The 10688-nt window shown below is 59.1% G+C and overlaps 1 protein-coding gene across 1 annotated transcript; it reads right to left on the reverse strand.

The window, feature by feature from the left end:
* Positions 1–3311: 3311 nt before the first annotated feature.
* Positions 3312–3716, reverse strand: QRFP (pyroglutamylated RFamide peptide). The gene has a single exon (XM_052649778.1). It carries the CDS (start codon positions 3714–3716, stop codon positions 3312–3314), a length of 405 nt encoding a protein of 134 aa, XP_052505738.1.
* Between the last annotated feature and the right edge of the window lie 6972 nt (positions 3717–10688).

The following is a 10688-nucleotide window of genomic DNA, read 5'->3' on the forward strand; positions in this document are numbered from 1 at the left end:
CGCGGAGATCGGGGATCCAGGGCCAGGCTCACCTCCCCTCTTTCACGATGGAGGAGGGGAGGTGAGAACGACAGCTCGCCCAACCCTGTCTGTCGGCATCAGAGGTGTTTTATAGACAGCACTCCTCAGCTGAGCACTCGGGGTGGGGGACCCATGTCGACGTGCTGTCTTCATACAGAAGATGTTAGGTGGGACAAGACTGCCCAACCGTGGTGTCCCCTGTCTTTGGTGCCAGCCCTCCTCCATGGTCACCCCCCGTCTCAGGCCAGGGCCCCGGCTCCCTGCCTGGACGGTGAGAGCCCCCTGCCTGAGTCTGGGTCTCCCCTGGTGTGTGTCTTGCAGCATCTTTGGCGCCAGGCGCTGTTGGGACGAGTTGACGCCTCACTTGCTGCAGCTGCTGGTGATGGTCTGCTATTGCTCCCGCCCCCAACATCTTTTTTTCCTGGACATTTTTATTAATATTTCAAACATGCAAGAAAATACTGGCAAATATTCCCCATCCATTTTAAGAGCTAAATACCTGGAGATCTGCACACCAAGGTGGAGCGTTTTGTGTGTGTGTCTTGAATGCTTAACATGAGCGAATGCATCAGCTCCCAGGTGCCTGGGCCAGAGGACAGCACGGCCACGCCAGGTGGAGCTGGCCAGGCCACCGGGGGAGCGTAATCGCCCTGCTTCCGAAGCAGATGTTTTCCGAAGAGCCTCACCCTCACTAATCTGGGGAGTAATCTCCATCAAGGAGAGGGGGCTGTGTGGGGATGGCACGAGAGACCCCCAAACCTTTACAGAGCGGGGGGGTCGAGAGGTGTGGGGAGGTTAAAGAGGAAGGTTAGCCAAATGCAGTGGAGTGGATTTAACAGATCAACGCCCGTAGCAGTTTGATTGTTCTGATTTTCAGGTTTATTGAGCTTGAATGTACAAGCAACTGGAGAGGACAGCTTTGTTGTTGATATCTGTTTAATGATGAAAGCCTAATGACAGGTTATCCACTTTTGAAGGCCCGCCCCTCTCCCCCTCCCCGCTTTATCTCGGATTTCTCCACCGAGGTTAACCTAATCCTAGTAAATTAAAAGCCAGCCGGTGCATACCCACAGCGTGCGTAAACACGTGCGGGAGCGTTTTCCCCCTCGGTGACCTCCACGTTCTCAGTTCTCACTGTGAGTGACTGCGGGGGTGGTCCTTTAGCCCCGAGAGTAGAAGTCGCCTGAGCGCCCGGGCCAGGGGACCTTGCTGCAGGGCGTCCCTCTGCCCTTGGTCTGTTGTGTTTCCCCCCGTGTGTCACGAGCACATTCTCTGGCTTCTTTGTGTGTGTAAATGAGCTACGGGCTGGAGTACTTACTCCAGGATGCTGCCTCGCCTCCCCCTGTATCAGAGTGGAAGTGAGCACGTGCCTGGGTGACAGCCCAGGCTAGGACCCCGCCTGCCTCCTCTGGCCACCCCGTGTTGTACAGCCTCCGCAGCGGGGCTTTCCTTGACTGGTTTCGTGAGCTTTCCCTCCGTGGCTTCAGGGCTGAGTGTTTGCTTCTTTCACCCACAAAGACCACCCCCCCCCCAATCAACCTGTCACATTAGCAGCAGACCTCCCGGCTCCTCCCTCCCTCGCCAGTGGCAGAGGCCAAAAGGTACGCCGTGCCTCCAAGACTCAGCGTCACTGCCGGCCCCATCACCACGGCCCTGAGCCCAGGACATGTGCTCTAAGCAGCTTGCTTCAACATAAGGCGAAGCTCCAACTCCTGCGTCCCCGCCCCTCCCTGCATCCCATTTCTGCTCCCCAGTCAGCCCGCCTCTTTTTGTGGCTCAGATCTGTCACCCCTTAATGAAGTGACTTTCCGGGCTGTCGAGGATTGAGAGCTGCTACCGGGGAACCTAAGTCTCTAATAGAACGGGAAAAACACTGTGAAATGCTCTGAGGTGCCAAGCTGGGCCCAGGCCCAGTGTGGTTCTAAAAAGGCTAATAAGAATCTACCAATTAATTGTGACAGCTCAATGGAGAATTATTCAATTGTGAACAGGGGCAAGCCACGGCTCCCAGGGGAGGAGGAGAGGTGTTGCCATGGCAACATCGATACAGGTTCTGGTCCTGGCAGTTGAAGCCAGCCAGGGAGTGAGGAGCATCAGACTGCTGAAGCTGACTAGGGTCAGAACGCAGGACTCACCAAAGCCACGTTTGAAGGAGATGCTCCGCCTTGCCCCAGGGCTGCCCAGCGCGGGCTTCCCTCGGGGCAGAGCAGTTGCTTTCAGAATTCTCCTCGCTTGGAGAAAACCAGGGCAAGAGCTGTCTAGCGCAAGAGGAAAAATGCACCACCCCGTGTGTCTTTCCCTGTACCTCTGACCATGGGTATTTCACCAACTGCCAATTAAGGAGATGCCTGGAGAGGTGTGTGGGGTACAGGAGACACGATTTCCATCTCCCCAAAGTCAAGGCAACTCGCAACTCGGGAAGCGAAGTTCCCAGGGCACAGAGGACCTGCAGGCAAGAGTCAGGCGGGCTTCCCGTCACAGTTTGCAGTCACTACAACTTTTATTTCAAAAGACAACAATACATTCACATTCTGAACACTGGACACTCAACCTTGCTGCAGCAAAAAAAAAAAAAAGTATTCCTTCCTCATTCACCTCCCACGAGGCTTCTCGGCTTGGCAAACGTTGTACCACCGATGAAGACAGTTGTCAGAAGGGCTGGGCAGCGGGTTCCGAGTGGCATTGCAACACCGCAGCAAGGTTTTCTTGCCAGAGGGATGTTGTCTTAATGGGATGGAGAACAAGATTTTTCTTTTTTCCATTGTTAACTTTCAGAACCACAGTCTGTACCCAGTGGAATGTGCTCGCTCACAGTCGCACTTCAGATGTCAACCCCTGACGTCCTGGCGGAGACTGTCAAAACTTGGGTTATCCTACGGAATCACTCAGGCCACCTACCTTTAGGCCAGAGCCAGCACAGCCGGCTCTGCCTGTTCAGATTCGTGGTCCAAGGGCATCCTCAGCTCCAGGCCCCCGGAGGAGGGGGCTGAAACGCAGCAGACTGCCAGGGGGTGGTGCCAGATGTGGTATCTCTTGTTACCTTGCTTTTCTGGCCTTTTGAGCTCCTTTTTGACACCATCCAGGGTTTTTTTGCTTCAGCAAAGTTGGAAATCAAAAGTAAGCACCCACCTAACCAATCCTACTGCTTTTATAATTCCTATTGTTGTCCTTTATAAGAAGACCCCACACCTTCTCAGTGTCTTGGTCTTTTGAGGCCAGAGGAGAAGCGTGTGGAAACGGCGGGGATGGGGTCGGGTGCAGAGGGGCCCTTCCCAGGATCACTGGCCCCTTCATCCCCGGCCAAAGCGGAAGCTGAAGCCCCCTTTCTTCCTGCTGTAGCCATTGAGCTCCTCAGCCAGAGTCCCCAGCGGGCCCCCCACCTTCTCGGCCTCCTCCAGGAGGAGGCCAGTGGCCTTGCTGCCGTCGTCCTGCCTCCCAAGACGCAGCTTGAAGCCAGCACGCGCCCTGCCCAACGCCCGCAGCTCCTTGGCCGTGATGAGCAGGGCGTGTGAGTGCGGGGCTCTTGGCCACCCAGGGGGGCCCCACGGGAAGGGGCGTCCCCCTGCTGGGTGCGTCCAGCTCATTTCACGTCCGGTGCCCCCTACGGCGTCCACGGGCTCCTCTGTGTCCAGCACTGGGAAGCAGGCACCCAGGGGCAGGAACAGGAGGTAGGGCAGGGAGTAAGGGTTCCGCATCTGGTCCAGAGGGGAGAGAGGAGGAGGTTACGGGCTGCACCTCGGGGCCACGCACAGCTGTGCACGTGCTTCCCGGGGACCCAGGCCACTGTCAAAGGTGTGAGCTGGTGGCTCGGTTGAGCCCAGCCTGCAAGCAGCGTGAGGAAATGTCACCACGTTGGGGGACCAGGCCTTTATTTTGTTAGCAGGTTCAGGAGCCAGCCGCGCCAATTAGGCTGGTTCTCCCTCTCCTGCAATCTTTTGACGGCCTTGGCAGCTTAGCACACTAATACCGCTGCCGCTGGGATGGCTTACAGGCGGCCCTGGGAGAGCTGAGCAAATTTGGGCTCATTCTTCCCTTATTATAATTACTGACTCTTGGGCCGTATCATTTCAGAGTCATAGGGTAGAGTTAATAGCATCTACCCCTCTTCGTTTTCAACTCGATAATAAATGGGTCTGGTTGAGCTGTTTAGCGGGGATGCTCTGCTCGTGTCTCTGCGACGTGGAAGCCAGTTGCTCCCGAAAGCAGGAACCACATCTGACGGCCGGGCCTAACTCAGACATCCTCCCAGAGAGGAATGCTTGCCAGTGCCCGCTGAGCACCAACTGTGTACCTGAGTGACAGTGATAGTCGCTCAGTTATGTCCGACTCTTCGCGACCCCATGGACTGTGTAGCCCGCCAGGCTCCTCTGTCCGTGGACTTCTCCAGGCAAGAATACTCAAGTGGGTTGCCATTTCCTTCTCCAACTGTAATCTGGCTGCGAGGTAAACCTTTGCCTGCATGGTTGCACTTTACCTTCACAGTAAACCTAACTTGAAGCCCTGTTATTCCCGTTTTTATTTTCAGGCAAGAGAACTGTCAGAAAGGCTAAGAGACTGTGCTCAGGACCCACAGCTAGAAAGTAGAGGCTCTAGGGTTCCCGATTCTAATGGCCAGGGGGCTTCTTGGACTGTAGGCCAATTTAACCATCCCCACCTGATACTGTCCTGGAGGGCCTCCCTTATTCCCTTCTACAGAGGAGGCAGGATCCCCAAACGGGTGACGGGCCCAAGATCTCAGTTCTGTAAGTGACAAAGCTAGGATGCAAGCCCGGGTCTAATTGGGCTGGACATGGGAATGGCTCTTCTACCCCCTGCACGGCAGTCCATAGGGATGCGAAACAGAAATAGAGCTTCCCCCCAGTGCCCCTGCCTTGGCAGTAACTGCTCGTCCCCTCGCAAAGGAAGCCTCTTTGGGAACGACCACGTTGAGTGGGAGCTGGCTGGTCCTCTGAGGAGAGCTGAGGCTGGAATAGAGGGAGCGTGTTCTGGAGAAGACAGCCCTGGCCTCCCAGAGCTCTTTCCAGAAATGGCTCCCTTGAAGACATTTCAAAGTGTACTCAGCCCAAAAAGCTTAAAAAAAAAAAAACATGTCCTCCCTCCTCTTCTCAAATCCAGCCCTCCTACGCCTCTCTCATCTCCTGAGGCTGGAGCAACCTCTTACCTGCCTCAGGGAAGCCTCTCCGTCAGCGTCTGGGTGGAGTGGGGGCTTTTCTCAAGGGCTTTCCTCCCCACAGAAAGTGAGGCAGACAGCTTTGAGATCAGGTGGGAGTCCAGCTGGTGGATGAGTCCACCTGGGAATAGCCTCTGGGTCTCCAAAGAGGGGGCACCTTCTCTCCTTCCCTTTGGGAGGAGCATGGATCCCTTCAGGAATCCAGTGGGAGCTTGGAACCTCCACACCAAAAACTGGACCCCGGCACAAGTTGGGGCTCAGGCCCCATCATCCAGGACTTGGCAGGAGAAGACAGAGGGAGGCCCAGTGCCGAGCCCTGGAGGGCACCCGTGGCCAATCTCTGCCTGCTCCAGGCAGCAAGATGAGGTGCCGGTCACCACCCCTCGGGGCCTTCCCAACCCTGTGGGTCCCCAGGATTCCTACCGCCTGCGCCCAGCTCCCGACCTGCAGGAGGCCTGAGTGCAATTCCTGCCGGGAATGGAGCGGCCGTACTCACGGTGCTGCGGGTCTGCTCCCAGCTGGGCGGCTGGACCTGGGCCGGGCTGGGCAGAGCTGCTCTGGGTTCTTGTCCAGGAGGTGCAGCTCCCGGGCGCTCCCTGCTTTATATAGTGCCCCCACAAGGGGGCCCGTGCCCTGGGCACTCCTGATTGCTGCGCATTCCTGACCCTGGGATTCCATTGGGGACCTGGTAGTGAAGGATGGGACTGCGTGGACCGCGTTGATAAAAGACCCAACACAAACAGGATATGGTCTGATGAGAAGCCAGACAGGGCCGCCCTTTGGGCAAAGGCAGCCTTGCTTGGAGGAGCCGGGGCGCCTCATTCACTGTGAGTCACAGGTGTGGCCCTGGGGTCCCACCCGGCCCGGAGGAACCCTAACAGTCCTGCCTTTGTCGGATCTGCTTGCCGGGCCAGCACCTCCACCCCCAGGGGACTCAGGAGGCCAGACAGCTTGGAGCCCACCCTGGCCTGTTGCACGGGTGAGGTGAGGAGCTGTGTTCGGTGCCACAGGTTGCCTGCTCCAGAGCCTTATGAGGGGCATCAGTGCCAGGAGGCTGAGCTGGGCAGCGTGAGAGGGCATGGAGGGGGGCGAGACCAGCCCATCTCTCAAGTCCACACCCCCTAAAACACTGGAGAGTGTGCCTTTTGGCAGGGAGGCTCAGTCCCACCAGGCCCCACTGCCTAGCGCGGCAGGCCCCACTGAGCCTCACCTGGGGAAGGACGGACGGACCCGCGAGTGTGCTCAAACCTCATCCGCCTCTCTGCCGCAGGCCGTGGAGACAAGGCTGTGAGCCCGGTGTGGGGCTCATCGAGGCCTGGGTGAAGGTCACGGTCATGGAGGGCACTGGCGTTGGTCACTCCCCAGCCGCTCACTCACTGGTAGTTTCCCCCGTGAGCTCAGAGGCCCAGGTGGGGAGTGCACGCGTGGTCACCTGCACCGCTTCCCCACAGCGGGGTACGGGGTTGGAGGGGGTGAACCGTGGGTGCACAGGTCCCTGTGGGGTCCACTCTGGTCCCTCGGCATCTTACACCTCAGGGCACTCACCCCACAAAGCCCGGTGCGCCCCTCCGCCTGCCCTGTGTGTGATCGCTGAGCACCCCTGGGGCCTGCTGGGCATGGGGTGGGGAGCGGGTGGGCTGCGGGCTAAGCCAGGGCACGGGGACCCTTGGGCAGCATGTTCCTCAAGGCACCAGCCAAAGGGGCATGGCCGGTGCCCAGCACAGGGAATTGCTCTCCTGGGGGCTCCCACTGGCCCGTAGCAGCCCACAGACCCAGGAGCATCCCTCCCGGCCCCTCCCCTCCCTCACCCCTTCCCTGTCCACCGTCAGTGTCTAGGGAGGCCAGCAGGAGGTGTCCAGCACAGCCCCAGCCTCTGTGCCTCGCCCAGCCTAGATTTTCCAGAGCGTGCCAGGCGGCGAGGTGAGCAGGGGCTTGGTGAGGCTTCGGCTGCCCGGCAGTTGTCTGGGGGTGGCTGTTCAGGCCGGACTGAGTACTGAGCCCAGTGGATTCTGGCTCCAGGGCCCTCACCCTGCTGACCTGCATTGGCTTTGCCTGTGAGGTACTGGTGTGCCTGAGCGTTCAGTTGCTTCAGTCGTGTCTGACTCTTTGCGCCCCCGTGGATGATAACTTGCCAGGCTCCTCTGTCCATGGGATTCTACCGGCAATACTGGAATGGGTTGCCATGCCCTCCTCCAGGGGAATCTTCCCGACCCAGGGATCGAACCTGCGTCTCGGGCTCCTGCATTGCAGGCGGATTCTCTGCCGGTGAGCGACCGAGGTGCTAAGGAAAGGGGTGGGAATCACCCCACATGGGAATAGATGGCCTTAAAGACCCTTCCCCATTCCCAGCGACCTGAGGAAGGGGCTAGAGTCTTTACTCCCCTCATGGTGACGGGTGGGGAGACAAAGGCACTGAGATCAGAGCTGTGTCCTGGCGCTCCTGTCTCCAGCCCCATCTGTGGCAGGAACGAGGTCAAGAGGAGGCAGGCAGCGCGGGCTGCCTCCGGGCCCCTCAGAGGGGTGTGCTCAGCCTCCTTGGTGAGGGCGAGGACTTTGCAGGCAGGCGCAGGCAGAGGGCACACCGTGTGCCGACTGGAGCAGGTGCAGAGCCAGGTGTGTGTATACGCGTGCACCTATGCACACGTGTGTGAACGTGTGCATGTGAGCTGGGAGGTGCAGGGCCATTTCATCTCCCTGGTGAGTGCTGGCTGGTCGTGACATTGGGTGTTGGTTGATGACCGAGCGCAGCCCGCAGTGGGGTCACTGATTCGCTCTGGGGCCTTGGGCCAGATGCTTGCCCTCTCTGTGCCTCAGTTCCCATGGGCGTCAAATGAGACGGTTTGGTTCCCAGGCTGTGCCCTGCAGAATTCCTTAGGGATGGCTGTGAACAGTGGGGACAGCAGAGGTGGGGATGAGCCCTGAGGGCCACCTCCCTCCCCCTAGGAGGAAAGTTCCACCTGGCTGTTAACACACTGGGCTGAAGACAATTCTGCTGTGAAAACAGCCCCTGGCATGGTTCAGGATGGGGTGGGGGTGGGGGGGCCGGGGGGTCCAGGGCTCTGAGAAGTGGCCACAGAAGGTCCCAAGTGTTGGGTGTGGGTGGGGTAGGGGGCAAGACTGGGGGCAATCGAGTCCTCCACCCCAACCCTGGAGCTGGGGCACCCGGAAGCAAGTCTGATGTCAGATTTGGCGCCAAACATCCCAACCACAGGGGCTTGCCAGCAGCTCCCCAGGACATCTGGCCCAAAAGATTGGTTTCAAGTTCCTTCCCGGGCTCCTCAAAACCCCTGGACTTCCTCCAGGGAAAGAGCCCCACTCCTGAGCAGGAGGGGGTAACAACTGTAACACGTGGGGGTGACTGACACGAGGTGGCAAGTGTGACACTCTGTAGGAGAGCAGGTGGGGTCTGTCAGGGTCAGCTTCCAGAAGCAAAGGCTTTGCCTGGCACCCCCAGTGAGCACAGGAGGCCGTGGGGGAGGGGGTCCCGGGGCCACCGGGGTCCAGGGGCCACCAGGCTCCCTGGGAAGCCGTCCCTGCGGAGTGGTGGGGCTGTGTCCCGGGATGTCTAAGCTGACCAGCGGCCTTTGCCCTGGCAGAACCTGCCAGGAACCCGTGGAGCAACACAGCCTGGCTGTGGTAAGCCCAGGCCCCTGCCTCGGATCTCAGATGCCTTCCTCCGCCACGCTTCAGGCTCACGTGAGCCCCTAGGGTCGGACTCCCCCCTGCTCAGCCACAAGGCAGCCGTGGGCTTGGGCAAGTCTGATCAGTGCCTGAACCTCCAACTCCTCCTCCTGATGGGGGCCCACAGCAGAGCCCACACTGTGGGGAGGGGAGTGTGAACCACAGGGCATAAGGCAGGTGGGCCCAGGGTGGAGGCTGCTGGCGTCCAGGGGAGCCCGGACAATGCCCTCTTCAGAAGCATTGGCCTCCTAGTCGGCTGATCACCCTCAGAGCTCCCAGGCATGCCAGCTGAACCCTCCTTGCCCTGGGACTCTTACCATGTGGATTCTCCCCTGGGTAGGTTTAGTCACTCAGTCATGTCTGACTCTTGGAGACCCCATGAACTGTAGCCCAACCAGGCTCCTCCGTCCATGGAACTCTTCAGGCAGGAATACTGGAGTGGGTTGCCATTTCCTCCTCCAGGGCATCTTCGTGATCCAGGGGTTGAACCTGGGTCGCCTGTACTGCAGACAGTTCTTTACCAGCTGAGCCACCAGGGAAGCTCACTATTTGTCGCTAAAATGCCAGCACCCCTTGTCAGCTCCGAGAACCTCCATGTGCCTGAGTCACCGGACCTCGGAACGGTGCTGTGAGCCGGGCCAGAGGAGTTGGGTTGGGTGGCAGAGCAGCGGGGTCCCCCTGGGGTGTGGGTGTGGCCCATGGGAAAGCAGGCACCCATGGCCACCTTGGTGACTTCCCGAGGCCTGGCTCAGGGGTCTCACCCCGCAGCGTCCCCGTGGGCCTGATTCAGCGCCGTCAGTGGGCAGGACCACATGCCCGTCAGGGAGGACACTTTGTGGAGGGGACCGATGCTAAGGACGGTCCAGGGAGCCTTGGGCCGCAACTTCGGTCTACACAGGCCAGCAGTGCAGACACCCCAGCCCGGGGGTCCCCTTGCAGGCCAGCCCGAGGCAGGATACTGGGCACATTCACTTCCCCTGGCCCCCACCAGGTCCCCAACGCAGGCACTTGATAAATATTGGATTTCATTACAGCAACTCAGGGGACTGCTATGTCCTTAAGCTGTAAATTTGTTTAATGAGTAAACAGTCGTTAGGGACTGATTTTCTGAATGGGGCTTCCCAGGTGGCTCAGTGGTAAAGAAGTGTTGTCTTAGTTGCTCAGCCGTCTCTGACTCTTTGCGACCCCGTGAACTATACCCCGTCCGGCTCCTCTGCCCATGGAATTCTCTAGGCCAGAGTACTGGAGTGGGTAGCTGTTCCCTTCTACAGGGGATCTCTCCAACCCAGGGATCGAACCCAGGTCTCCCGCATTGCGGGCGGATTCTTTGCCAGCCAGGGAAGTGGTAAAGAATCCACTTGCCAATGCAGGAGACACAGGGCATGTGGGTTCGACCCCTGGGTCGGGAAGATCCCCAGGAGGAGAAAACGGCAACCCACTCCAGTATTCTTGCCTGGAGAATCGCATAGACAGAGGAGCCTTGCAGGTTACAGGCCATGGGGTTGCAAAGAGTGGGACACGACTGAGTGCTTGAGCACAGTGACTGATTTTCTGAATGAAGAGTCTCCACTCCTCAGGACTGCAGCCCGGCCACAAGAGAGACCCACTGAGACCGACTGGACCCTGGGGACCGTGATGGGAAACAAGGGCCCAGGCTCAGCCCCGGGAGGTGCACTCTTGAGGCGGGAAGGCCTCCCCTCTCCCACCCCGATGCCCAGGCTGCTGGGCAGGAGTGGGGCTGGTTCTGCCCGGGGTCTCGTGCAGTTCCTGGGGGTACGAGCTGTCTGGGGAACAGGGGTTGCCCGTGTCCAAACAG

Source organism: Budorcas taxicolor, chromosome 11, assembly GCF_023091745.1.
Source record: "Budorcas taxicolor isolate Tak-1 chromosome 11, Takin1.1, whole genome shotgun sequence".
Classification (NCBI taxonomy): Eukaryota; Metazoa; Chordata; class Mammalia; order Artiodactyla; family Bovidae; genus Budorcas; species Budorcas taxicolor.